Source organism: Apium graveolens, chromosome 9 (assembly GCF_009905375.1).
Source record: "Apium graveolens cultivar Ventura chromosome 9, ASM990537v1, whole genome shotgun sequence".
Classification (NCBI taxonomy): domain Eukaryota; kingdom Viridiplantae; phylum Streptophyta; class Magnoliopsida; order Apiales; family Apiaceae; genus Apium; species Apium graveolens.
Genome location: NC_133655.1, coordinates 195,197,735 through 195,224,025, shown reverse-complemented (window position 1 = coordinate 195,224,025; position 26,291 = coordinate 195,197,735). Strand labels below are relative to the sequence as shown.

The 26,291-nt window shown below is 34.2% G+C and overlaps 1 protein-coding gene across 1 annotated transcript; it reads right to left on the bottom strand.

The window, feature by feature from the left end:
- Window positions 1–8,163: 8,163 nt before the first annotated feature.
- Window positions 8,164–8,967, bottom strand: LOC141685821 (uncharacterized). Its single transcript, XM_074490901.1, has one exon. It carries the CDS (start codon window positions 8,965–8,967, stop codon window positions 8,164–8,166), a length of 804 nt encoding a protein of 267 aa, XP_074347002.1.
- Between the last annotated feature and the right edge of the window lie 17,324 nt (window positions 8,968–26,291).

Below are 26,291 nucleotides of genomic sequence, written 5' to 3'. Positions count from 1 at the left end.
ATCTTTTCGGTTTCGATCAGCATACTTTCTTTGTCGATCTTGAGCGGCGATCAATCTTTTACGAATCAGTTCCACCTTTTCTCTGGTTTGTTGAATCAATTCTGGACCCGAAAGTTTATGTTCACCAACTTCGTCCCAATACACGGGAGATCTGCACTTTCTCCCATAAAGAGCTTTGTATGGAGGCATGCTAATGCTCGCGTGGTAACTGTTGTTGTAAGAGAATTCCAACAGAGGCAAATGTTCGTCCCAATTTTCTTTAAAATCTAACGCACAAACTCTTAACATGTCTTCAATTATCTGGATAGTTCTTTTGCTTTACCCGTCTGTTTGCGGAAGATAAGCAGAACTCATATTCAACTTTGTTTTCAAATGCTCTTGGAATTGTCGCCAAAACCTCGAATTAAATTTGGGGTCTCTATCCGACACAATAGACACTGGTACACCATGTCACATAATGATCTCATCCAAATATAACTTAATAAGCTTGTTTAACGAAAATATTTCTTTGATCGGTAGAAAATGTGCCGATTTGGTCAATCGACAATCACCTAGATAGCATCATGATTAGCTCTAGTTCTTGGTAGTCCCACCATAAAATCTCCAATGGTTAAAGCAATCCACTTGGTCTTTGATTTTATGCTTTGACTCTTTGACACGTGTAACATTTTCTTACCCATTATGCGATCTCTTTCTTCATATTTGGCCACCAAAAGTTTTTCTTTATATCTCTATACATTTTGGTACTCCTGGGATGGACGGAATACTTTGAATTTTGAGCTTCGTATAGAATTTCGTGCTTTAATTCTGTAACATTAGGAATCCAAATAGGAGAAGAAAATCTCAGTATACCTTCACTATCCTTTTGACTCTTTATCTCTTCTCCGGTCAACTTATCTCTTTCTTGAATCATCACCTGCTCTTGACATCGTCGAATCTTTTCTAACAACTCAGGCCGAAACATCATTGCATACATTACGCTATCGCTTGACTCGGGGATTCGTACGTCAATTTCCAACCTTTCAAATTCTTTCATTAACTCTTCTGATGATGTTAAAATGTTCAATCTTTCCTTTTGGTCAAGACATCTGCCACGACATTCACCTTTTCACGATGATAATTTATCGTACAATTGATAGAGTATATATTTATATATATTTTAAAGGATTTTATTCTCATATTTATAATATTATATTATTAATTGTATATTATTAATTAGAGTTTATTGTTTAATGACAGGAAATAAAGAATTCCCAACTTTAGATGGAATTTGGCTTATTTGGACTTAAATAATAAGGAAATTCGGATTTATTGGGCTGCACGCGCATACATCACTGTTTGGGCCGTAACTTGAGTTCTAGACATCAGGATTGGGCGATCTTACAACCCATGCGAAGCTAACAGAATTAACTACGGTTTAGAAGTGGTCCAACATCAAGAATCTAACTGGAGAAGCTCAGAATCAGGCCTGAAAGACAGCCTACGAATTTTACATCAGAATCCAATTAATTTTGAGAAAAGCATTAAAACTCTTTATTATATATTAGGTTTTATATATTGTATAGAGAGAACCATAACATATTGTATTGTAGAATAGAATAGAATAGAGATATCCATTATTCTTGAGAGAGAAGGGAGAGAGGCAGCTAGAGAGCAAGATTGGGAGAAGGAGCGGAGGGATTCGTGCAAATTTCAAAGGAACTCTTCAAGTTGTATTCTCTAAATTCAAATTCTTAACTCATGATTTGTAGTTTTAATATATATTTATTTTCTTCATATATCATGAGTAGCTAATCCCTTAATCCAAGAGTTGGGTAGTATTCTTTGGCTTGTTGTGTTTCTTTAATTGTATTGTGATTTTCTTGTGATTGTTAAGCTGTCATTGAGGGCTTAATACAATTGAGGGAGTCGCGAACCTTTGATTGTATCTATAGGAATTATAACGAATCGGAAGAGGAGTTGTAATTCTAGTACATGATATAATAGACACAATTTAAGTATTGGATCGGGAGATTAATATGCAAATTATGAAATATGTAATCCTTGGTTTTTAATAGTCTATAATTGTACTTTGTAGGACCATGGGAGTGGCTTTCAAGGGATAATTATAGGCACTATAATCTACCTTGGGAGAGGATTTTATAAATATTAGAAGGATTATTTTTAACAAAATAAGAGGCACAAACTAGACATTCATGATAGCCATTAAAGAACCCTTATTTTTGGATTGTTTCTCTCATATATCATATATAACTTTTATTTATTTATTAGATAAAATTAGTGGATAGTTAAAAACACCCATAAAATTATTCTCCACACTTCTGAATTGTAAGAGATAAAAGACTTGAAATTGGTGTTGATATTAGTCCTTCCCTGAGAATGAACTTCTAAAAATACACATCAACAAATTAGCGTTGCTTCTGGGGAAGGAAGCAATATTGATTTTGAGTCAGTTATTTCTTGAAGTTTGGATTTTATCTTTGTATATTGTTTTTTTCCTTCTTTTTGGTTTTCTTTGGTGTGTCTAGATGTTTCTTTGAGGTAGACAACGTACAGTTTTGAGTTTGGGAGACAACATGTACAACAATTTTGGGTTGAGATAATGCTCAAGATTTTATCAGCAATCAAGAACGATATCAAAATTTTGATTCTTTTCAAAATTTTAATGCGTATCAGGTGAACTCGTTTGATTGTTACAACTCATATTATGCTCCATACCCTCCTAGCACAGATTTTTCATATTCTTTTGATAATAAATACCATGATGATTCATATGTATGCAATGGTGTTGATAACAGTTTGAGTCATTCGAATCCTTCTTTACTTTCTTTGGGACTTCTTAAACACTTTGATGTCTCAAAATTTTAAGATTGCTAATAAAGGTGATATTCCATTTGAAGTAGAATCAATAGGTTGGTACGAGGAAAATGCTAAAAGGAATAGTTTTATTAAGGAAGTTCAATTTGTGATGCATGATGGTTGTCTTCAAGTTCCACCTTGTGTCAATTTTCCAACGATCCATGATTTCTGTTTAGCAATTGATGATAATTTTGTTTCTGATGAATCTACTTATTTAGTTAATGATAGTCCCATGCATGATCACGATAATTTGGATGCAATTAAAATTCTACCAAATTTAGAGAATATTGTTGAGCTTAATAAATTGGTAGACGAGATAAAAATTGATGAGTGTTCAATTATAATTGAGGAGGGATTTAAGATTGATGAAATTAAAAGTCTTGCTTATGATATAAAGATCCAATTTGGGAGGAGTTTATGAATCATAGTTATGATGATTATTCTGACGACTTTTCTAGCTATTTTGATTTTGCGAGGTCTCTTATACAAATGAGGATCATAAAAATCTTCTTATATTTTTATGGTTCAAAGGTATATTTGCACATCGTATTTCTAATACTGATTCGTAGATATGTGCATTTATTTGATTTTTTACCATATTGATGATGCTAGTTGTATGTACACATCAAGCTTATGACATTAAAGAAGTGCTGCTTGGGAGGCAACCCAAGATTATAACACTAGTTAGATTTTGTTTTTTGTTTTTTTTACTCCCACGTGTTGCCTTGATGTGTTTGTTTGAAGTGATTCAGGCGTTTAGAATGATTTTGGACAAGAATGGAGAAACAACATGATCATGCAGGGTGTCAACATGGTCATGCATCACAACTTATACCTCTCGGCTAATTTTTAAGAAAATGGCATGATCATGCAGATTTTTGGCATGTTCATGCAGTAGAAAAAAACACAATCGGCTTCTTTTTAGTGGTTTGGCATGCTCACGCAACTTCATCAGTATGACCATGCAGCTGGACAAAAAACCCATGACTTGTTTTTAAGGGTTTAGCGTGGTCATGCATGCCATTGGCATGATCATGCGCGGGATTGGCATGCTCGTGCAGTTTATTAGCATGCTCATGCAACATAACTACACCAACAAAAGAAGCGCTACGAGTTTGCATAGACTCAATCGAGATGGACATGGATCAAACACTTCAAGCATATACATAGGGGAGTATTTCTTTCATTCTCTTATATTGTAGAATTATTAGTGTAGCGTGTCATGAAGACATTGACTCATTTAAGTGTGGGGATATGTTTTCAGTAGTTGCATTATATATAAAAAAATAAAAAAAATCATATAGATTGCATTATATCATATAGTGACATTGTATGCTAGTTGCATTGCATTGTATTTCATATCATAGCATGATCTCAAATTAGTAGTAGCTCAAGTTGGTGACCTATGATGATACTTTGTGTACCTTATATTTGACTGTCTTGCTATGATCACATGCTAAAGATGTTACATGCGTAGTGTCACTAGTGCAGAACTTATTTTTTAACACACACTTATTGTGCTCTTAAACTGAGACTTAGATATGCTTGTTTCTTGAGGGGTATCCTCTTGTTGATGATTAGAATTTTGACTATTCCCTTTTGAGCTTAGTACGTAAACACTTAAGTTTGAGGGAAGCAGTGGGGTGTACAAGTCTTTAAAAAAATAACAAAAAAATATATGTATGATAGTAGTAATAAATAACACGCAAAAAAAAGTGTTATAATTGACTAGGTTGAGCTCATTAATACTCGAGTAATTAAGTCTGAGGGGACTTTGTGCCTAGTAACCTAAAGCCTTTTGTGGTTTGGGATTGCTGACCCAACACTCGCTACATGGGTATTAGTGCATAAATCTTTAGGGATCTCGACCATTGCACAGTTAATAAATCATTATATATATGCGTGTATAATATGGATGGCAAGGTCTTATGGAGATCGTAACTCACTTACACTGAGGAGCCACCTAACCTTAGACCGAGCTTGTGAAGTCTTATGGCGGTCGTAACTCACTTACACTGAGGAGCCACCCAACTTTAGACCGAGCAGTAAAAAAAATCATATGTACATATAGTTGTAGTGTTATAGTAATAAAGAAAGACATGAAAATCCCTTGCTAAACTTGAACGATGGCTAGTTCTAAGTAACGAAGTATTTAAGATCTATTCTAATACTCAACTTGGGGCTATTAACTTGCATGACTTGTCATGTTGAAACTTTTATGTCTTTGTTCTTGGTTCATTAGAGAGCGTTTTGTTAAGCTAAGCACATACGAACACTCTGGACTTGTGTTAACTATGTTGTGATATCGTGTGTGAGCTTGATATGTCTAAACTTGGTGCATGAGCTGAGGGTTCTATCTGACTTGGCATAAACTGTTATATTTGAGATCTTTTGTATTGTCAATCATTTAGTTGCATTCATATAGTCACATATTACATGGGTTAGATGGATTTTGTGGGTACATTCACTATAGGCCCTCACGAGACCTAACTCGTCCACTAGGGCTGCCTTGGAGTTTAAAGGGCTTGTTGCATATGCCAAATGCAACCGTGATCACCTTACGAAAGTGGTAGTAGTTATTAGTATACTATATTAGTTTGCACGAGGACGTGCAAAATACTAAGTGTGGAGATATTTGATAGAGTATAAATTTATATATATTTTAAAGGATTTTATTCTCATATTTATAATATTATATTATTAATTGGATATTATTAATTAGAGTTTATTGTTTAATGACAGGAAATAAAGAATTCCCAACTTTAGATGGAATTGGGCTTATTTGGACTTAAATCATAAGGAAATTCGGATTTATTGGGCTGCATGCGCATACGTCACTGTTTGGGCCGTAACTTGAGTTCTAGACATCAGATTTGGGTGGTCTTACAGGCCATGCAAAGCTAACAGAATTATCTACGGTTTAGAAGTGGTCCAACATCAAGAATCCAACTGGAGAAGCCAAGAATCAGGCCTGAAAGACAGCCTGCGAATTTTACATCAGAATCCAATTAATTTTGGAAAAAGCATTAAAACTCTTTATTATATATATTAGGTTTTATATATTGTATAGAGAGAACCATAACATATTGTATTGTAGAATAGAATAGAGATATCCATTATTCTTGAGAGAGAAGGGAGAGAGGCATCTAGAGAGCGAGATTGGGAGAAGTAGCGAAGAGATTCGTCCAGATTTCAAAGGAACTCTTCCAGTTGTATTCTCTGTATTCAAATTCTTAACTCATGATTTGTGGTTTTAATATATATTTGTTTTCTTCATATATCATGAGTATCTAATCCCTTAATCCAAGAGTTGGGTAGTATTCTTTGGCTTGTTGTGTTTCTTTAGTTGTATTGTAATTTTCTTGTGATTGTTAATCTGTCATTGAGGGCTTAATACAATTGAGGGAGTCGCGAACCTTTGATTGTATCTATAGGAATTATAACGAATCGGGAGAGGAGTTGTAATTCTAGTACATGATATGATAGACACAATTTAAGTATTAGATCGGGAGATTAATATGCAAATTGTGAAATATGTAATCCTTGGTTTTTAATAGTCTATAATTGTACTTTGTAGGACCATGGGAGTGGCTTTCAAGGGATAATTGTAGGCACTATAATCTACCTTGGGAGAGGATTTTATAAACATTAGAAGGATAATTTTTAACAAAACAAGGGGCACAAACTAGACATTCATGATAGCCGTTGAAGAACCCTTATTCTTGGATTGTTTCTCTTATATATATTATATAACTTTTATTTTTTTATTAGATTAAATTAGTGGATAATTAAAAATACCCATAAAATTATTCTCCACACTTCTGAATTGTAAGAGATAAAAGACTTGAAATTGGTGTTAATATTAGTCCTTCCCTGAGAACGAACTTCTAAAAATACACATCAATAAATTGGCTCATAGCCTTTGATCAATTCCAGCCATCGCCTTTGTCTCATGTTCAGCCCCTTTTGGGTAAAGATGTACTTCAAGTTTTTATGATCCGTATAGATTTCACACTTTTTTCCATATAATTAATGTCTCCAAATCTTAAGCGCAAATATGATTGCCGCTAACTCTAGGTCATGAGTTGGATATTTCTGCTCGTGAGGCTTCAATTGCCGAGAAGCATACGCAGGCACTTTTCCATACTGCATTAACACGCATCCTAATCCTTTGTGAGACGCATCACTGTAGATCACGAAATCACCTCCTTTATCTGGTAGAACTAACACGGGTGATGAAACTAACCTCTTCTTTAGTTCTTGGAAACTCTCTTCACACTTGTCCGTCCATACGAATTTCTCGTTCTTTCTGGTCAACTTTGTCAATGGAACCGCTATCTTTGAAACGTCTTGTACAAATCTTCGATAATATCCATCTAGTCCCAGAAAACTTCTAACTTTTTATTGGCCTCCTAGACTTTACCAATTCATTACTGCCTTGATCTTTGCAGGGTCCACTTTGATGCCTTCACTGCTTACCACGTGCCCAAGAAATTGAACTTCCTTTAGCCTGAACTCGCACTTAGAGAATTTGGCATATAACTTTTCTTTTCTTAAAATTCCCAAAGCTATTCTCAAATGCTCGGCATGTTCTGCTTCCATTTTAGAATTAATCAAAATATCGTCGATAAACACGATCATGAACTTGTCCAAATATTTCTTAAAAACTCTATTCATCAAATCCATGAATGTGGCAGGTGCATTGGTCAGCCCAAAAGCCATCACTAAGAACTCGTGGTGCCCATATCTCGTACGAAACACCGTTTTAGGTATATTTTCCGCTTTGATCTTCAACTATTAATAACCATTTTTTAAGTCAATCTTAGAAAAACATAGCACTCCTTTTAATTGGTCAAAAAAATCATCGATCAATGGAAATGGATATTTATTCTTAATGGTCAGCTTATTAAGTTAAAGATAGTCAATTCACAACCTCATGCTTCCATCCTTTTCCTTGATGAATAAAATCGGTGTGCCCCATGGGGATACGCTTGGTCGAATCACCCCTCTGTCCAATAATTCCTGCAATTGCGTAGCTAACTCTTTCATTTCTACAGGTGCCATCCGGTAAGGAGCTTTCGATACTGGTTCAGTGTCGGGTGCTAAATCAATCACAAATTCTATCTCTCAATCCAGGGGCAATCATGGTAATTCGTCTGGGAAAACGTCGGGGAACTCATTAACAATTAGAATTTCCTCTATCTTAGGTGGTTCTTTACTAGAATCCATTACATGTGCTAAATAGGCTTCACATCCTTGTCTTAATAATCTTTTTTCTTGAATCATCGTCAGAAACTTATTCTCTTATTTCTGCCTTTGAAAGATGACTTCATTATCGTCCTTGTAATTCAACCTCACTTTCTTGATTTTGCACTCAATTTGAGCATCATGATCCTCTAGCCAATCCATTCCTAGGATGATATAAAATTCTTCTAATTTGAAAGGTATCAAGTTCATGAAGAAATGATGACCTTCGATCTCTATATCGCAACTAGGACAAATTCTATCGACAGAGACTCTCTCCTGATTAGCCACTTCTATAACCAAGTTGGGTTCTAAAGGTTGAGTAACATAATTCAATGTATCAATGAAGTTCTTGGATATAAAACACTTGGTAGCACCTGAATCCATTAATACTTTTGCTTCTAAAGAATTCACAATAAGTATACCTGCAATCACATCTGAGTCCAGAACATCATCTTTCATCAGCATGTTAAAAGTTTGAGCCCTTGATTGCACTGGAGGTGCTGGTGGTGGTGGTCTAGTTATCCTGAGAACATTTGCTTGTTGAATATGTTCCTTGCAATCTCTAGACATACGTCCCAACTTGCCACACTCAAAACATGTCACACCTTTCTTGTCCGAAGAACTGGTGCATTCTGAAGAATAATGGCCCTTCTTGTTACACTTGAAGCATGTGATGTTACGCTTGTTACAGATTCCAGAATGCTTCTTTCTACACGTCTTACATTCTGGGGCCGGGAGTCTATTGTCTTTCTGTTGCTGATTCTGAGTGGAAAAATGATTACCCTGTCCAACATTTCTGAGTTTCAACCCTTGGAATCTCTTATTTCTCAGGTTTTCAGAACCCTTCTTGAACTTTCCCATCGACTTTCCACTTCCTTTCCCTTGACTTTCTTCGGACCTGAAATTTTCTTTTCTTGTTATCATTCTCCCTCTTTGACATTTCACATTCACCTTCTATAATCATATCCTTCTGAACCACTGCAACATATGTTTGGAGTTCGAAAACTTCCACCTGTCTACGTATCCATGTTTTAAGTCCTTGTTAAAACCGTTTTGGACTTAAAACCGTTTTACCTTCTTACGTTCCGTATCCACATATTCTGGCACAAACTTTGCCAGTTCTGAAAATTTTGCCTCGTTCTCTGCTACAGTCATACCTTCTTGCTTCAATTCTAAGAATGTGACTTCCAACTGATCTTGTAAATATTGAGGTAGATACTTTTCCATAAATAGTTCAGTAAACCTTTGCCACGTGATTACACCATCTTCTTCTAGAGTCTTAGCAGATTCTTACCAGAAATTTGCCTCATCTTTCAAATAGAAACTTGCATATTCAGTCTTTTTATTTTCACCAACCTCTGCCAAAGCAAAGGCCTTTTCTATCTCCTTTATCCAATACTTCTCTTTAATTGGATCTGTTGTTCCCATAAATTCTGGTGGGTGAAGGGACCGGAAAGCTTTAAAGCTTCCGACTCGAGGATTTTGGGGCTACTGGTGTAAATCAGCGGTTTGCAGCTGAAGAAGATGGAGAATCTGAGTCATGGAAGGATTCTCATGATCCTGACTTTGAGTCTGGTTACCCTTATCTGGGTTGGTTGATGGAGTTGACATCTTTTTCTGATGAATAGACAAACAACTTATTAAGAAATATGCTAGTATGGCACTACATCATAAAATAATATCTTATAGACTTTCTTCTTCCTCATTAGTAACTGTTAAGCATAGCTTATTCACTTCTTAAAATTTTTAGAATCCAATATCTAAAATGTTTAGCACATGCAGCCCTATTGCTACATAAGTTGCTCGTCATATCATTGGGATTGTAGGGTAAGAGCTCAGGGGATTATTGTGAAGCATAGGTATTAAGCATAAAGATTATTTGAAATGATATGTAAACATGTATGAAGTGAACATTAAGGTGCAGTAATGTTATGAGAAAGAAATACGTAGAAGAATAAAATGATGGTCAAGTTTTCAAAACCAAGTTCGAAATGAAAGATAAAGAAAAACGATAATGTGGCTACATGATCAAACAAGGGAAAGAATTTTGGGAAAATATCCCCTTAAGTTCCACCACCTGCAAACCAACTACCACCATAACTATAATAAATTTAAAACAACTAAGGTCATCATGATGACTTGGCATCCATCCAAGTCTTTCCCATCTTGCTAGTACTAAGATAAAATAACTATATGTCATAAATTTCACCAACTTTCTTAGCCCCAGTATAAACTTCATCAGATCACTGGCGGTCCGAATCTTTTTTATAGATACAATCAATATTCATCTTTTCAACTTAAAGACTTTATAAATCTCGGTCATCGTGTAACTAGTCGACGGATCCTCATCCAAACATTTTCGAGGTTACCCAATCACACCACACTAAACTTGTAAACTAACCTAGTCAACACTATATCCGATAATCTCAACTAAACTCTATATGAGTTGAAAATGTGCACTTCACTTAGGGGTCTCCCTAAAATTATCTTATCCTAACTTGTTTCAGGGACCAAAACATGTAGCTCTGATACAAACCTGTGACGCCCTCCTAATCCGGGGTTTAGATTGGAGAGTCACTTCTCACCATTCATAACGTTATAATAATATAATTATTCAACCCCTTTATACCACAAGGATCTTAAACATGTCATGGTATGAAATAAGTTACAACTACTAACGAACAATATTAAATTATTACAAACCCTTAATAAATAGCCATGGTTATAACTCCGGTTTGTAATTACACAAAACAAACCCAAAGGTACCGATAATAACGTTCTAATTCAACATAGCTTACTCCCCACTATTATTCATGCATGTCCCCTACCTGAGTTGGTATAGCGATTCTAACAGTATGAAGAGGAACACTATCAATATTTTTAGCAACCTTGCCTAAGCCTGGCCATCTTCCTCATGCTTAACTGTCAGGGTTAGATAAATAACAAAGTGAGCTACAAAATCTCAGCAAGTAACTAAATTAAAGAAAAAGGCTAAATTATTTAACTGAATAAGATAAAGGCCAAGGTCATAAGGGTCTTAAAAGAGGTTTCAAGATCGGGTTCATTCCAAGTTAGTCGTTCTACAACCATTACTTTATAAAAACATTTCCTTTCTCAAAACTTTCATAAACTTTCCTTTATCAAAGCAAAACTTTTCAAAACAGTTCTTTTCGTCAACACTTTTCTTTCATTCATGAAATCATTTTATTTTCAAGAAAATGGTTCAATCATCTGAACATTGCTTTATATAAAACATTTTTACTCAATTAGAGTGCATGACCCTCTGGACTGCACGGGTGATCAACCACGTACAATCCCCATACCGGACTTTATAGCCCCTTTGGACGTGAATAGGATACCCATAAGGCTATATATTCATCCTTTCAAATGCCAGCCCTCACTGGTCTTCATAATGTATCAGCCCTCACTGATCTTCATAATGGAGCGATGTCACTCGACCACTTACACTTTCAATTATTGGAAGTACATAAAAAAATCAATGAATATAAATCCTTCATTTCCAAAATGCTTTTCATTTTAAAATTTTTACCATTCCTTTGAAAATATTAAGACTCTTTCAAGTCTAAAATCATTCTTAATTTCAATTTCATAAAACTTTGTTACATTGCAAGGGTAGGGTATACCATAAGAATCATCATTCAGAGAATCAAAGGTATTATCAACTTGAAAGCATTTGCATTGGAAATAAGGTATAATATTCAAAAGGAAGGAAAGAAACAGGCTACATCAATATATAAGGCTAGTTAAAGGGTGACAGTAGGTATTCAATCATAACATAAAATCACAACATATGAGGCAAGGGTTGAAATGTTACTTGCCTTATTCGCTTCCTTTCTTGACCACGGAACCTACTTTCCCTTCACCTAGTGGGGCCTTTCCTTTGCTAAATTTAGCGTTCTCACTTTCCAAATCTACACGTATGAAGACACTATGTTAGTATCTTTATAGTCAGTCATCGTTCACCTTGAACGTCTAAACTATTCTACCCATACGATATCAAACCCCGACTCGTATTTAAACGTACTATCTTAACGTACAAAACAGATAGGGCTCACGTACTTTGAAATTCGATTCGGTAATTATTTTCAGAAATACGTATAACCGTCTTTATAGAAAATAGGGTCATCAGAATCTTTTTGCAAAATATTTCACCACGATAAGAAAGTAATTTTCGTAAAATATTTGTAAATATAAGATTATATATTCGATTGGTATTCCTAATAATTAGAGGATACATTCCCGTATTATCAAAATTAATTTTTCAAAAATCGAGCAGCGTTTCCTCTTATCGGACTACCAGTCTCATATCGACACAACCAATCACAATCCAAAAACTAATCATTCAAAACGATTTTAATTACTACACCCGACTAATTTACGTTTCAAAAATAATTGCCAGAAATGATTTTTTTTATAATTGTAGGATTCATCTAATACATCACGGTCCACTGTCGGCTCGCCGAAAATCATCGTCGACAGCTGCAAAATTCGGTGGTGCCCGTTTATTACGGGTGTCCAACGCGAATTTCACCGATATTTCTGTAAAACCAAGTAATTAATTTGATAATCACGAAAGTCTCATCGAATTTATTTACAAAATCAAACCAAAAATTCGATTTGCCACACAGTAGTACCACCTCATATTTTGAAACACACGCACGCAACTCACACACACAACACGCACAGCAACATACACACACATGTGTATACAAACACGTGTGTATACATACATGCGCGTATACACACACGGAAAACCAAAATAAAACAGACGATGGCGATTGAAAAACAATGGCGGCGACAGAGGAGAATTACCAGGAATAGAAGCAATCTCGGGAAGGGAACACAGGGCAGAGGAGAGAGACGCGCGAGAGAGAGAGAGAGAGAGAGAGAGAGAGAGAGAGAGAGACAAGTCGAGAGAGAGAGGTTGAGTGAGGATGAGGGATGAAGGACACGGGAGAGGATAAGTATATTTATATATATATATATATATTTTGCTTTTTTTTATAAACTCTCAGCTCAAGCCACGTAACCATGGGGTAATACAAAATTTTAACACATATTACTAGAATAAAAGGGTGCTGCCACTTGTCTATTCTTGCGATTGCAAGCCCTGATCTGTCCCGCATTCCGTGCTTTAACGAACAAACTTACAGATAAATAAAACTCAAAAAATTACCAAACTAATTTTAAAATTCTCGAAATAATTAAGAACTAATAAAATTAATTTTTCATAATTTTCAAAACATTTTTGAATTTAACACTGGACCTGCAATTAAATACAATCAGAAAATCATTTAGGGCTAACTAATTGACAAAATATTATTTTCTAAATTTTATAAATTCCTATAAATATTTATTGAAATTATAAGACGATGAAAATAATTTTAAAGATAATATAAATATTTATGAAAATAAATCTTTAATTAAATCCCTTTTAAAGCAGAAATATAAAATAATACGGCTCAACAATTAATGAGATAAATAATTCTCGAACACAACCGAGTCAAACCTCACGTAGTCACACATTCCTCAATAGAAGCTTCATGTTTCCATTTAATTTTCATATTAAATAGTGAATATTCTCACTTTTTCATTTTTGTTATATATACAAGAATCCAATATCTTTTATCGGTCACATCTTCACTTTATTCATTTAATTGCATCAACACATACGAGTCACTTAATCATGTACTCACATATATACCCGTAAAAATCATAAATCACTAATTTCTCTTTTAATTCTCATAAATTATCATCTTTCATTTCCTTGCTCGCTAACTCCAAATCATTAACAATTAGTAGCACGCCATACGGAAATATAACATAATATATTTTTATTTTATAATTTCATACAAAATCACACATTCATATATAATATTCGAGAATACAAGTCTCGAAATCCCTGGATATTACACTCATACAATCATATAATAATTTTATCTTTAATATATTTATATAAATATATAATAATTATAGAATTATAAAAAAAATAAAAAATAATTATGAAGAATCTGTGTTTGGAGTTCATTACGGTACAGTAAGGTATGGTTGTAGTTTGGAGGATATTAGAGCTTAGCCATTTAGTAGTTTAATAAGTGATTGATTTAATTCAGTACTCCCTCTTTCCTATTAATATTCGCCATTAATCAAAAAATATGTATTTAGAAATCACCTAAAAGTTACCTAATTTGATCTGAATGGTTAACATATTGTGAAAAACTTAACTTATTTAATACTTAATTTGCTTTAATCAGAAAATGTGGTCAATATTTTCGGGATAGAAGAAAAAAGATATGTGGGCAATATAAACGGGACGGAGGAAGTAAAATTCATTTTTATTTTTAATAATCAAAATAAGGGAATAACGGTTGAATTAAATTATATCCCACTATAGTTATTATATTTTTGTATATATATTTATATGACTTATAATAAATATATAATTAGCTCGATGAATCAATACACAAATACACAATTACGCTGCCACATAACTAAGTTAGATGCATATTGGTAGGAGTGAGAATTTTCCAGTTCAGAATCAGGAACCGAACTAAACCGAAGTTTCGGTTCTAGTCCGGGTCCTAGGATTCGTTTCGGTTCTCATTTTTTTCAATATTTTGGTTCCCGGTTAGGTTCTGTTCTTAACATGCTAGAACCGTAAGAACCGAACTGAACCGAATATATTATAAAACATATAAATATATATTAATATTATGTATTTTATTTATGTATCATATATAGTATTATAATAAATTTCAAGACGAAAATGATGTAATATTATATCATTCATTTTTCTTAATGTACATAATATTGCAATTTTTATTACAAATGTATATTTATATTAAATTTGAGAAAGTAATCAAATGCAAAATGATGTATTCCTAATAAAAATATTATTTCTATTAAACTAAGTTACCTTTAATATATAATCAAAATTACTCAAACTTAAAAAATTAGAATAAAAATAATATACAAAACAAACAAATTTAAAATAAAATAGTAATTTGGTTCTTTCAGTTCCAGGGTTTACGATTTGGTTCCGATTTGATTCTTTCATAAACAGGTACGATTCGGTTCTTAAAATTTTCCTATTTCGAATCTCGGTTCTTACGGTTCAAGTTCAGTTTAATTCTGACATGTTGCTCACCACTACATATTGGTGCCAAAGCATTTGGAGATCTCAAAATTGTAAGAAATATAATTGCGCAGGACTAGGCATCTTATATGGAGCTACTTTAGAGTGCATTTCGTTATTGAGAAAAATGCACTTAAGTACGTAGACAGTTATATGAGTACATAATATAATTTAGTAATAAAATTAATAAATTTTTATTTAAAAGGTAAAATTAAATATGTATCTCTTGTGCATTAACATTAAAAAACTTTGAGAAAAACGGAGCTTATATGAAAGAAAAGCAAATTAGATGATCTGCTAGTCTGAAAAAACAGAAACAGTATTTTGAGAAAAGAAGCAAATTAGAGGATCTGTTAATCCATGAGAAGGTTGTTAATCCATGAGGAGGCGTATTGGAAGCAGAGAGAAAAATCTTTTTGGCTTATGGAGAGGGATTCAAATTATAAGTATTTTCACGCATTTGCTACCTCGAGAAAAGTAAAAAGCAATATCACTTGGCTGGAGTATGATAATGGTGATCTAGTAACCGATCAGGAAAGTATGTGTAATGTATTAAGGGAATATTTTGTTAAGTTATTCAATCATGATGATAACAATTTGAAGGAAAGCCTAGATAATTTTGAAGCTATAATCATAGAGGCACATAAATTAAAATTGGTGGAAGAGTTCATATTTGAAGAATTTTCTGTTGCGATGAAGCATATGCATCCGGATAAGAGTGCATGCCATGATGGTCTTAACCCAGCCTTCTTCCAGAATTTCTGGAACTTGTTGGGCAGAGAAGTTTTCTAGTGTTGTCTTAAATGCTTAAATGGGGTGTCTTTTCCTTCCAATTTGAATGACACTACAATAGTCCTGATCCCCTAAAAAAGATAATGCAGATTCAATGAAGTACTTACGTTTTTTTGCCATATTCAATGTCCTCTATAAAATTGTGGCCAAAGTGTTATCGAATCATTTTCGAGTTTTAATTTCAGGTATCATCACTAAAAACCAATCTGCTTTTGTTCCTGAACGTAGCATTACGGACAATGTCATTATTGCTTTCGAGCTGCTATATTATATGAAACAAATAAAAAGGGGGATTGTTAGATATTGAGTGCAATAAAATATAAGACAGAGGGGGTGAATGTGTTTTTTTGGATTTTAATTCTCTTTTGAAAGTATTTGTCTTAAATTGAACAAAGAAAATATGAACTTGTACATATAAATTGTTTGATAGTAAACATATAAAAAAATACCAAAAACTCACTTGATTGTATTAATCAAATTTGTTTTGCTACAAATATGTGTTCTTAGAATTGAGAACTCATCTACAAATCTTGAGAGAGAATACAACGACCCATGCATTCTATAGACCAACATCACGGGGTTACAAAATTGCACTAAAATGTATTAAAACACTTTCAAAAACTATCTTATACATTTCATTTTCTGCTTTTAGCAAATCTGTGCAGAATTTTGTAGGTATGTGACCATCCTTTGTCCACTAAATCTTGGCCCTTGATCTTGTATTCTTCAAGCTGCTTTTGTAGTCTTTACAATTCAGTGAATGAATTATTTGTTGACGGGTAATCTTGAACCTTGAACTTGTATGTATTATGAATTATGAGATAGCTTGTCGAGATCTCTTTTGTTCTATAGAAATGTCACATATCGATAAGTATAATGACTTATCAATATCTTGAGTTCTCTACATAAGTCTTTGACTTGTTGAGATCTCCAGTTCTATACATGTAGAATGACTTGTCGACATCTCCAGTTCTCTACATGGGATTTTGATTTCTCGACATCTTGAGTTTTCTATATGAAAATTTTGACTTGTCGATATCTCTAGATCTCTACATGAAGAACTTAAAATCTCAAAATTATCTGCAACAAAATATTAACAATATATCATTGACTGATACTTGTCAAGTACTTTAGATACCAATAATTATGTTGCATCCTATTTTAAATATTAAAATAAGATATTAATGAATTAAATACCAATTCTCTATCAAAAAGACATCAACATTCAATTTCATATATCATAAAATTGTTAACTCCTAACAACTGTAATATCTCAAACAATATTGGTTCGATAAATAAAACAACATTAACCAACATTGACTTGTTTGCAATCTTAGAAAAATATTCTAAGTTCCATATACTTTGATCCATTAAGTATTGCATCTATTATCAAAGTGTTTAGGAATTTGCAAATAAATATAAAAATTATTCTAGGTGAACAACATATGGTTACTTCTAATAAAGCAAAATCTTCATTGACCATAGTTGTACTTCAAGAGATATTTTTACACTTTTTATATTAGTATAAGTGACTGAGGATAAACATTGTTTACTTAGAGGAGTTCTAAGTAATGTCACAAATACTAATACTTCAAAATTAGTTCATACTTGAACTCTTAACTAAATATCATTAACTGAAATAAGTCAAAAAATTAACATACAACTAATCATGCTACAATCATATTCTGATTTCAGTGAATTCTTGAGATATAAGTATTGCTAAATTTACTAAAATCAAAATCTCATAATTAACTTATAATACATAAGTTACAATCAATATACTAGATATCAATTGTTAACAGATTTGGTTATAATCAATCATGCTTCTTATTTATTTTAAGTTAGTTTGAATTATGGAGCAAATAAAATCATTGAATTGCTTCAATTTCCATAATCCAAACTACCCAAAATAAATATTAAATAAATAAATACTAGATATCTATGAGTTAGATACTAGCACTTAAATATTTTCATAATCATCCTTTAAAAAATCACCAATATGATACATGACTTATATACATGGCAATCATTCTCTGGATAATTAGAAATTTTAGAAATACTTTCTAAGCATATAAAATGTTGAGAGTTTTATACACATAACCTAGAAAATACTTTAACTTTCAATATCAGTGATTTTAGAAATAAGCATTGATTACTTAGAACAAAAATTCTAAATAATATCACTAATACTAAAAGTATCACAATTATTCGTACATGATACAGATAACTATGCTGCATATTATTTTAATATAATTTAAATTATGAGACTGATATAGAATGGAATTGTCTACAATCATAATTTAAATCAATTAAAATAATATTCAAACTTAATGCTATAATACTTAACTACCACAAATATATATGACATTGTAATCATGATAATCAAGATAGTAGCACTAAGTACGAGGTACTGGATTACTAATAAATTCACAAGTCCTTTAAATATTGAAGATTTAATACTTGTGAACTTATATTAAGAATTCCTTACATATGGGATTTCCAACTAATAGGCAATGAATGATATCCCTTACTTACAAACCAGTCTTGAAAAATTAACTTTATCAAGTGATTTAATAAATGTTTCTGCAAGTGACTCTTTGACTAAAAGACATGCTCTCGAAATAAATGATACCTGGTGTCAAGGTGCTTTGTCATAGAGTGTTCCACGGAGTTGTTGGATTTAAAGTTGTTTCTTATCATAACAAGAAATTAATCTTCTTCTACGAAGTTGACAGCTTCTCGAGATGCTTCTCCTGTCACTTAAGTTGTCTTCTTCAGAGATGCTTCTCCTATCTTTCTTACAACCTGCATAATCTGTATCTATATAGCCAAACATGTTAAGCATAATATCTTTAGGTTACTTTACTCCAAGAGTTGATAGTCCCTTAAGATATCTAATAATCTTGTTAATAGCTATAAGATTGGATTCTCTAAGATCCACTTGGATTCTCTAGGTTCCACTTGGAACCTTGCACTTTGGCATCTTGAGAATATTACATGTTGTCTATTAGCATTTGAGTAAAAGAGTGAGCTTGTCATACCTCTATAGCTTGTCAATATACCTGAGTTGCACTGATCAAGCTTTAGTGGATTCTGTTGGTAAGTAGTCTTGGCATGTTCAGAATCTTCTAAATTTTACATCTTCAGAAGATCCTTATACTTACTTATATTGCCATCATCCTTTTGGTTTACTCGTGCTCCTAAAAGAATTGTTCTTTTGGCTTGCTTGAGCTCCTAAAGAATTATTCTAATGGCCTGCTTGAAGTAATTCCAAAAAGAATTGTAACCTTTCCAACATGCTCCTCCATACCTACTCTGCAATTACTTAGCAAATAATCTTGCACAATTTTTTGTTAGTAGACCAACATATAACATTATCATTATATCAGAGCACATATATAACATTATGTTTGTGCCTAGTGATAAGAGAGTTATTAATATGACGACTCTACTAGTTCATATTAGACTGTAGCTTCAGTTAGAGTGCCATACCATATCCTTGATGATTGCTTGAGTAGTATACTAGTTCATACCAACCTGAAGTGAGCTTGTGAAGAAGAGATATACATTGACTTCCTCTTTTGACTCACCAAACAGGAGTGCACTTGTACACATCTACTATAGTCCAATTCCAAGTGTAATGTGCATCGGGTGCCTGATATGTCGTAATATCCTCAAGTCTCGTCACTGGTGCTATCTGTTAGATACTACTTCCTGACAATAACCTAGCATCCAGTTTGGCCTTGTCCCTCGTAGCAATGCCATTGTCATCCAGTTTGACTTCTGGTTATCCTTGTACCAATTACAATACTGTCATTTGGTTTGGATACCAGCTTCCCTATAATCTACTTGCTGACTGATTGAGGTCATCTTGTTTTGCAATCACCCAATCAATCTGGATCTATCAAAGCTTCTGTAACTTTCTTAGTTTCTTCAAAAAAAACTAGAGAAATAATCATTCGCACTCAGTAGCCCTGCTAATCATTACTCCACCATCTGGATCACTTAAAGAACTAGACTCTGGGAATAATATTGACATCAAACCCTTTGTCTCAGCAGATATGTTTTTTAGTGTCCTCTAATATTCAATGTGGTGTTGTGTCTGACTAGTTGATCCTTCTTTTGCTCCCCCTAAGCTGTTGCTGGGATTTCCTGAAAATCCTTACCCTTGCTGACCGGCTTCATTGAAATAATGAGTTGTGTTGATGCACTGCCATTCCACTGCTGGGATATGAATATTCAATACCATTAATTTCTTCTTTAACAGCTTGGAGCATGGAGTTGTTGAACTGTGTACTTAGACATTCTATCACCTTCTGTTGATCAACCACAAATGCCCTGTAGGTCGTAGACTTCACTGAGTAGCCACGAAGAATATCCTCATATTGTAGAACATTCTCTCCAAACACTTTGAGGTTATCCAGTGTTTGCTTCTGTTGGCCATTAACTCATTAGTGGTCTTCATGTATACATCCAGATCAAGGTTTGATCTTACTTATTGCAAACTGTTTTGACTGCTCCAGCCCTTTGGTATTTAGAAAGTCTTGATTAGCTTGTCATTCCCTTGTAGCTTTAATCAAGTTCCGGTTCTTCCTTTGTACCACTCCATTATGATATGGAGCTCCCAGTGCTGAATATGTCTCAGAATATTCTTGATATTACAGATATTAATCAGAACTGCTTCTTAAATTCAGTCCCATTATCTGACCACAAGATTATTTCTTTTACAGTTGCTTTCAGCTTGATCTTCTTTGATGTGATCAATCACCATCTGTGATTTCTTGTCTTGAGAACGCATGAACAACAACTTTGTTTGATAAGAGTAGTCAACCACCATCACTGAGGTATATCTTTACTTTGATGTGATGTTGTCTTTGACTCCTCTTTTTGACATGCCTCACATTTATCATCCTTCTAAATTCCAGATGAGGAAGTCCTCTCACTAAACCCTTTTTACAAAAGAGTTCCTTGTGTTGATGTTCAAGGATGAGAGCTTCTAACTTACTCTTAATCAGAGCAAGATTCTCAATCTTCCTGCTTCAGATGAGACACTAATCCTTCATTGAATTGACATTTTGTCCCTTGATGCAGAACTGTCTGATAAGAGGATTTGTGCCTTGATTCTCCAGCAAGAAGTTGCTTCAACTGTTATCAGTGACTCCAATGATCAGTTGTTATCAGTGATAGCAATTGTTGAATCCATGATGACATCCCTTTTCTGTATAGCTTGTCCCGTAATGAAAACCTTTGTTGTCATCTCCAAAGATTACTGACGGAATAGCTTTTGTTGATCACATTTGATTGTGAGGCTCTTTCTTTGATCATATGCCTTGAGTATGAATTACCAAAAATACATATGATTCAATTAACCTGTTATGTCCTGCACTCACAAATGGATTAACAGTTCTTGGTACCCAACTTATCAGTTTGGGTCCAGTTGGATAAGAGATTTAATTATAGACAGAGATAATAACAGCTACAACCTTATCATGCTAATTCTTATCTTTGACTGACCATTTTCTCCATTTTAATACCCTTGGCAAATTTGTCTCTAGGTTAGGGGAAAATTGGTTCCAACCTTACAAAAGGAGGACTAGCAGTCTTTGCCCTATAGTAATCCTAAACATGCTTTTTCTATAATTAATGCAAGTACTACGAGATGCATTCATGGCATAAGCATAAGCAAGCATTGTGTTAACAATATATGGCATTCATTCAGAAATATTATACATAAGAATTAAGCAATATAGGCATGATATGGAACAAACAGAATTAACAAATAAATCACTAATTCTATCTAGTCCAATCCTGTTGAAGAATCTCATCTAGTTATCTCAATCTAATTATAAAGTAATACATCTTAACAAACAATTCAGATCAAATGAATAATTCACAATGTAATAGGATACAGAGAGTAAGCATTAATAAAGGTCTTATATTCTGGAAAAACATATACCTCACTAAAGCAATTAATCATGTTCAACAAATATTCAAACAATTATTTAAGATCATCTAATGTAACATGCACAAGTTAAATATCAATCCTAGTTCCCAGAAAGATAATCTAGTGAACTAGTACAACATTATCTATATGTGATGCTATCATGCTTGTGCGAGTGTTAAACATTTAAACACTATGATCTTAGCATGTATTGCATATTGAGAGCAAAATATTGCAATGGTTCAAGAATTTGAAACCTGAGATATGTGAGTTGGACCATCTTCAGAGATTGCTATGAAAGCAAGATATTCATGATTCTCGTCAACTGATCCATCCCAACTCTTTCCTGTGCACTATAAGTTTTGACTGGCTGCTTCCCTAAGAAAACATTCCACCTTAGTCTCAACTCTTCAACTGAATCCCTACTCATCCTTGTTTGTCAAGCTTCTTGTTCTGTTGTAGCAAAACCCTTGATAGTTACTTGACACATATGTCTTGTCATACCTGTAGCTATCAAATCTTGTTTGTGTCCCAATCTCAGTCTTGTAACCACCTCTTGAACTGAATCTGTAAGAATCTCTGCTTCTGAATAGATAAGCTTGATCCTTGGATATAGCTTATGTATTTCTTGTGAATCTGATACGACCAAACTTCCCTGACATGTGAAGCACTGCCCTGACGTCTAGTCCCTCAAGTACTTCTACCCGAGTTTCTTCTGATTCAGCTATCAATAACTCTTACATTCTGTCCCGAGGTTCCAACCTTAATGCATGTAACTGAGATATTTGTTTGTCCCCACTATTCTGTCTGACCTCCACAATTCCTGTTCTCTTTGACCTCCACAACTCCTATTCTCTCTGACCTCCACAACTCCTGCCTGTATGATCTCATTGATTCCCGGATTAATATAGCATTGGTACAAACCACTGTGTGACTGTATAATCTGGAATCATAGAGTTATCTTAAAATCACCGAGGAAAGTAAGAAAACCATTATCTGAGTAGCACATGGTCTTCGTTTTCTTCAAAAGATTAAAATCCACTATTAGTCCCTTAACAATATAGCAAGAATTATAGAAGGGGGTTGAATGAAATTCTTGAACCTTTTTCTCGAAATAAAAATGTTCAACTCGAATATAGATATAATCTTTTGATTAGCACAATGCGGAATAGAAACTTAATTGAATCAAAACATAAGTAATTAAAACAAGAGTCTTTAAAAACTTTCTGGTGGATTTAAACAATTCCACCAGAGATATATATAATATATCGAGAGGACTCTGTATGCAGGAATGCTCACAGCTGCTTACAAAATGGAACTACTGAGAATACAGGAAATGCTAATAATTCTGCTTACAAAGATTTCTCCGTTTTTGTTTCTCAGCTATCTCAGTTTTTCTATTTGCTACTCTCTTGGTTTATATAATACCAAGATTACAAAGTCAAAAAGACTGAACAAATATAAAAACTATCAGTCTTAAGCTTTGCTGCTTTTCATCCTCTATTACCCAGTTAATGGGCTTCCACAGTGTGTATGTATACATCTCGACGGATGTGTGTCAGCTTTCACTGTTCAACTGCTGTTTGAATTCTTCATATGATCATCCGTCGACTTTCAGAACATCCGTTGATGGTTTAATTGATCATCCGTCGACTGCTATATTAAACATCTGTTGATAGTCATTTGATCATCCGTCGATGGCTTTGTTAATCATCTGTCGGTAGCTATTTTGGCAGTTGACTCTATTTCACTTATGCAGAATTACAAGACATCATTTATGTACAATTAATCAACCTATTCTGCATATCTAGTTAAAGTCAACATGACTTATATGCTACTACAGATTTTATATAAAGGTGCATACATAACTGTGCTACAAACTTATTATTACATAAGCTACTCACTCAATGGATAATAAGTTAATCATCCGTCGGGACTATAATAAGTTATCCGTCGGGACTATAATTCTTATCCGTCGAGTGCTACATAATTTCGCTAAGTAAAATCTACTTAGATGTTTTGTTTATGAAATCATCAAGTACACAACATATGCACAACAATCTCCCCCAATTTATGTCTACTGGAATTGTATCCATAAATTAAGAGATACTTGATGATAACAAAACATCCTGAACATACATCTTTAAAGATAAGTAGATAAACTGAAAGTGCTTCAATTAAACAAAATGTACAAGGTTTGGCTCACAATCAATTCAAGATGCTCCTCTAGCATGAGCAGATTTTTCTAGTTCCTTGAAGGTCTGGATCTTCTTCCAAGCTTTCTGTTATTTTCCTCAATTTGATTCTGGAGCTGCCTGTGGAATTCCAGTTCATCAGATTCTGAGAGATCTAGCTTTTCTTGCATTTCCAAGAGAGTCTCATTGCTAGAGATACTCAGTTGGTCTTCTAATCTGAAGAATCTTCTCACACCCTTGTCATCCATGAATTCCATCAGCTAGTAAGGCCTTAGATGCACTCTTCTCCCTGTATATGGGATGATTAGTGTCTTTGGGAGTGCATATTTAGCTCTAACACTCCTCAGCTCTTTAATCTTCTTCAATACTAGTCTTCTTGCAGTTACATTGAACCCAAAGTTTTTCTTGAAGGATGAATAGACTTTAATCAGCACAGCTTGGCTTTCTTGAAGAATCCTGTGAAGTGGCCACTGAATCTCCCTTCCTCCTTTGTACTTGAACACCAACCTTTCAGGTAGGTTTCTGTATGCATCAATTGCCCTTACTTCATCCAGTTCATCCAGATAAAGATTTAGATCTGAAAATTCTTTGATGTCACACAAGTACAAGTAGTCTCCCCTGTTGACCTTGGGTTGAGCTTTAACTTCTGACTTGGATTTGAGAGGTGACAGCTTCACTTTCTTGACTGCCCTTGACTTTGTCCTTTTTGGCTTGCTAAGGATTGGTAAGCTGAAGTCAGGAATTGGTAGGTTATCCCACTCTATTGGCTCATCCTTTGGCACAATAGGTTCACCATGTATGTTCCTGTAGGGATCCACCACCCTTATGTCTTCAAATACCACAGAGGTCTTTGATGCTTGAGTTGTAGCTGGTGTGGATTCCTTAGGAAATTGATCTTCCAATTCCTTATCAACAATATCCAGTTTCCTTTTTGTTCTTCTAACCAATTCTTTCTTCCTTGGGGATTTCTTCTGTTCTTCAATTTTCTTCTTTGATTCAGCAGCTTCAGATGGTTGAGAGGGAATTTGTTTAGAAGAGTTTACAGCCTGTAGCTTGGCTAGATAGCAATCCGTTCTTTCTTTTGTTTATACTTCTTTGCATCTAGAGCAGCTTGCCTCTTTTCTTGCTTTAATCTGGCTTTTTCTTCTTTCTTTGCTTGAGCAAATTGTGGATGTCCAGCTACCACACAAATTTCCTTTCCATTTCTGAATATCTTAGCAATTCTCCTTTTTGAAGCTGAATCAGCTGGATCTTTATAGAAGACAATAGATCTTGATAGAAGTTTCTTTTCATCAGGCTTGGGTACAGTGTCCATAGGGTTCTTCCCAGATGATTTAGGATAATTTTCCCTTGGTTTAAGAATTATTTCAGCCTTTGGAGACTTGATGTAGGAAGATTGTCCTTTTTCCAGATAGTTCATGCTCATCTCATTCACACTGATTGGCTTGACATGAGAGTGATGGATGGCTGACTTAACTGGCTCCTTGACTAGTTCAAACTTTTTCTGTATCTCCTCATCAATCTTATTCCAGTTGATCAAACTCATTTTTCCTTTTTCAGCAACTTTCAAATTTGCTGCTGCTGCTTTAATTAGATCTATACCATCTGCAACTGTTGGCTTGGAGACAGTAATTGAAGGTACAATTACTTTGCTGATTTGTACTTGAAGTTTCTCCCCCTCAGTTGGTCCTTTCTCCCCCTTACTTGATTCTCTCTCCCCCTTTTGTTATCATCAAGTTGAGGAGTTAGACCTTGTGCTTTAGCCAGTTGCATGAGAAGATTTGTCTGAGTCTGTTGATTTTGAAGAAGGATAGCCACTGAATTCTCAATAACTTGAACTCTGTCTTCCAGCTTGGCTAGCTTCTTTTCAAAATCTGATTCTCTCCTCAGTCTCGGTAATAGATCTTGCATGGTACCATATGGCATTACTGAATCCAGCTTCTCAGAATTATAAGTTTTCAAGTCAGCTATATCTCTTTTTAGTTCATCCACACTCAGATTCTGTCTTAAGTGCTGGATCTTCATGAGATGTAGAGAGTCTAGGTGAGCTTGAAGAATAGCCTTGGTACCAGCATCTGAAGTTTCCTGAAGGGCCTTTTGA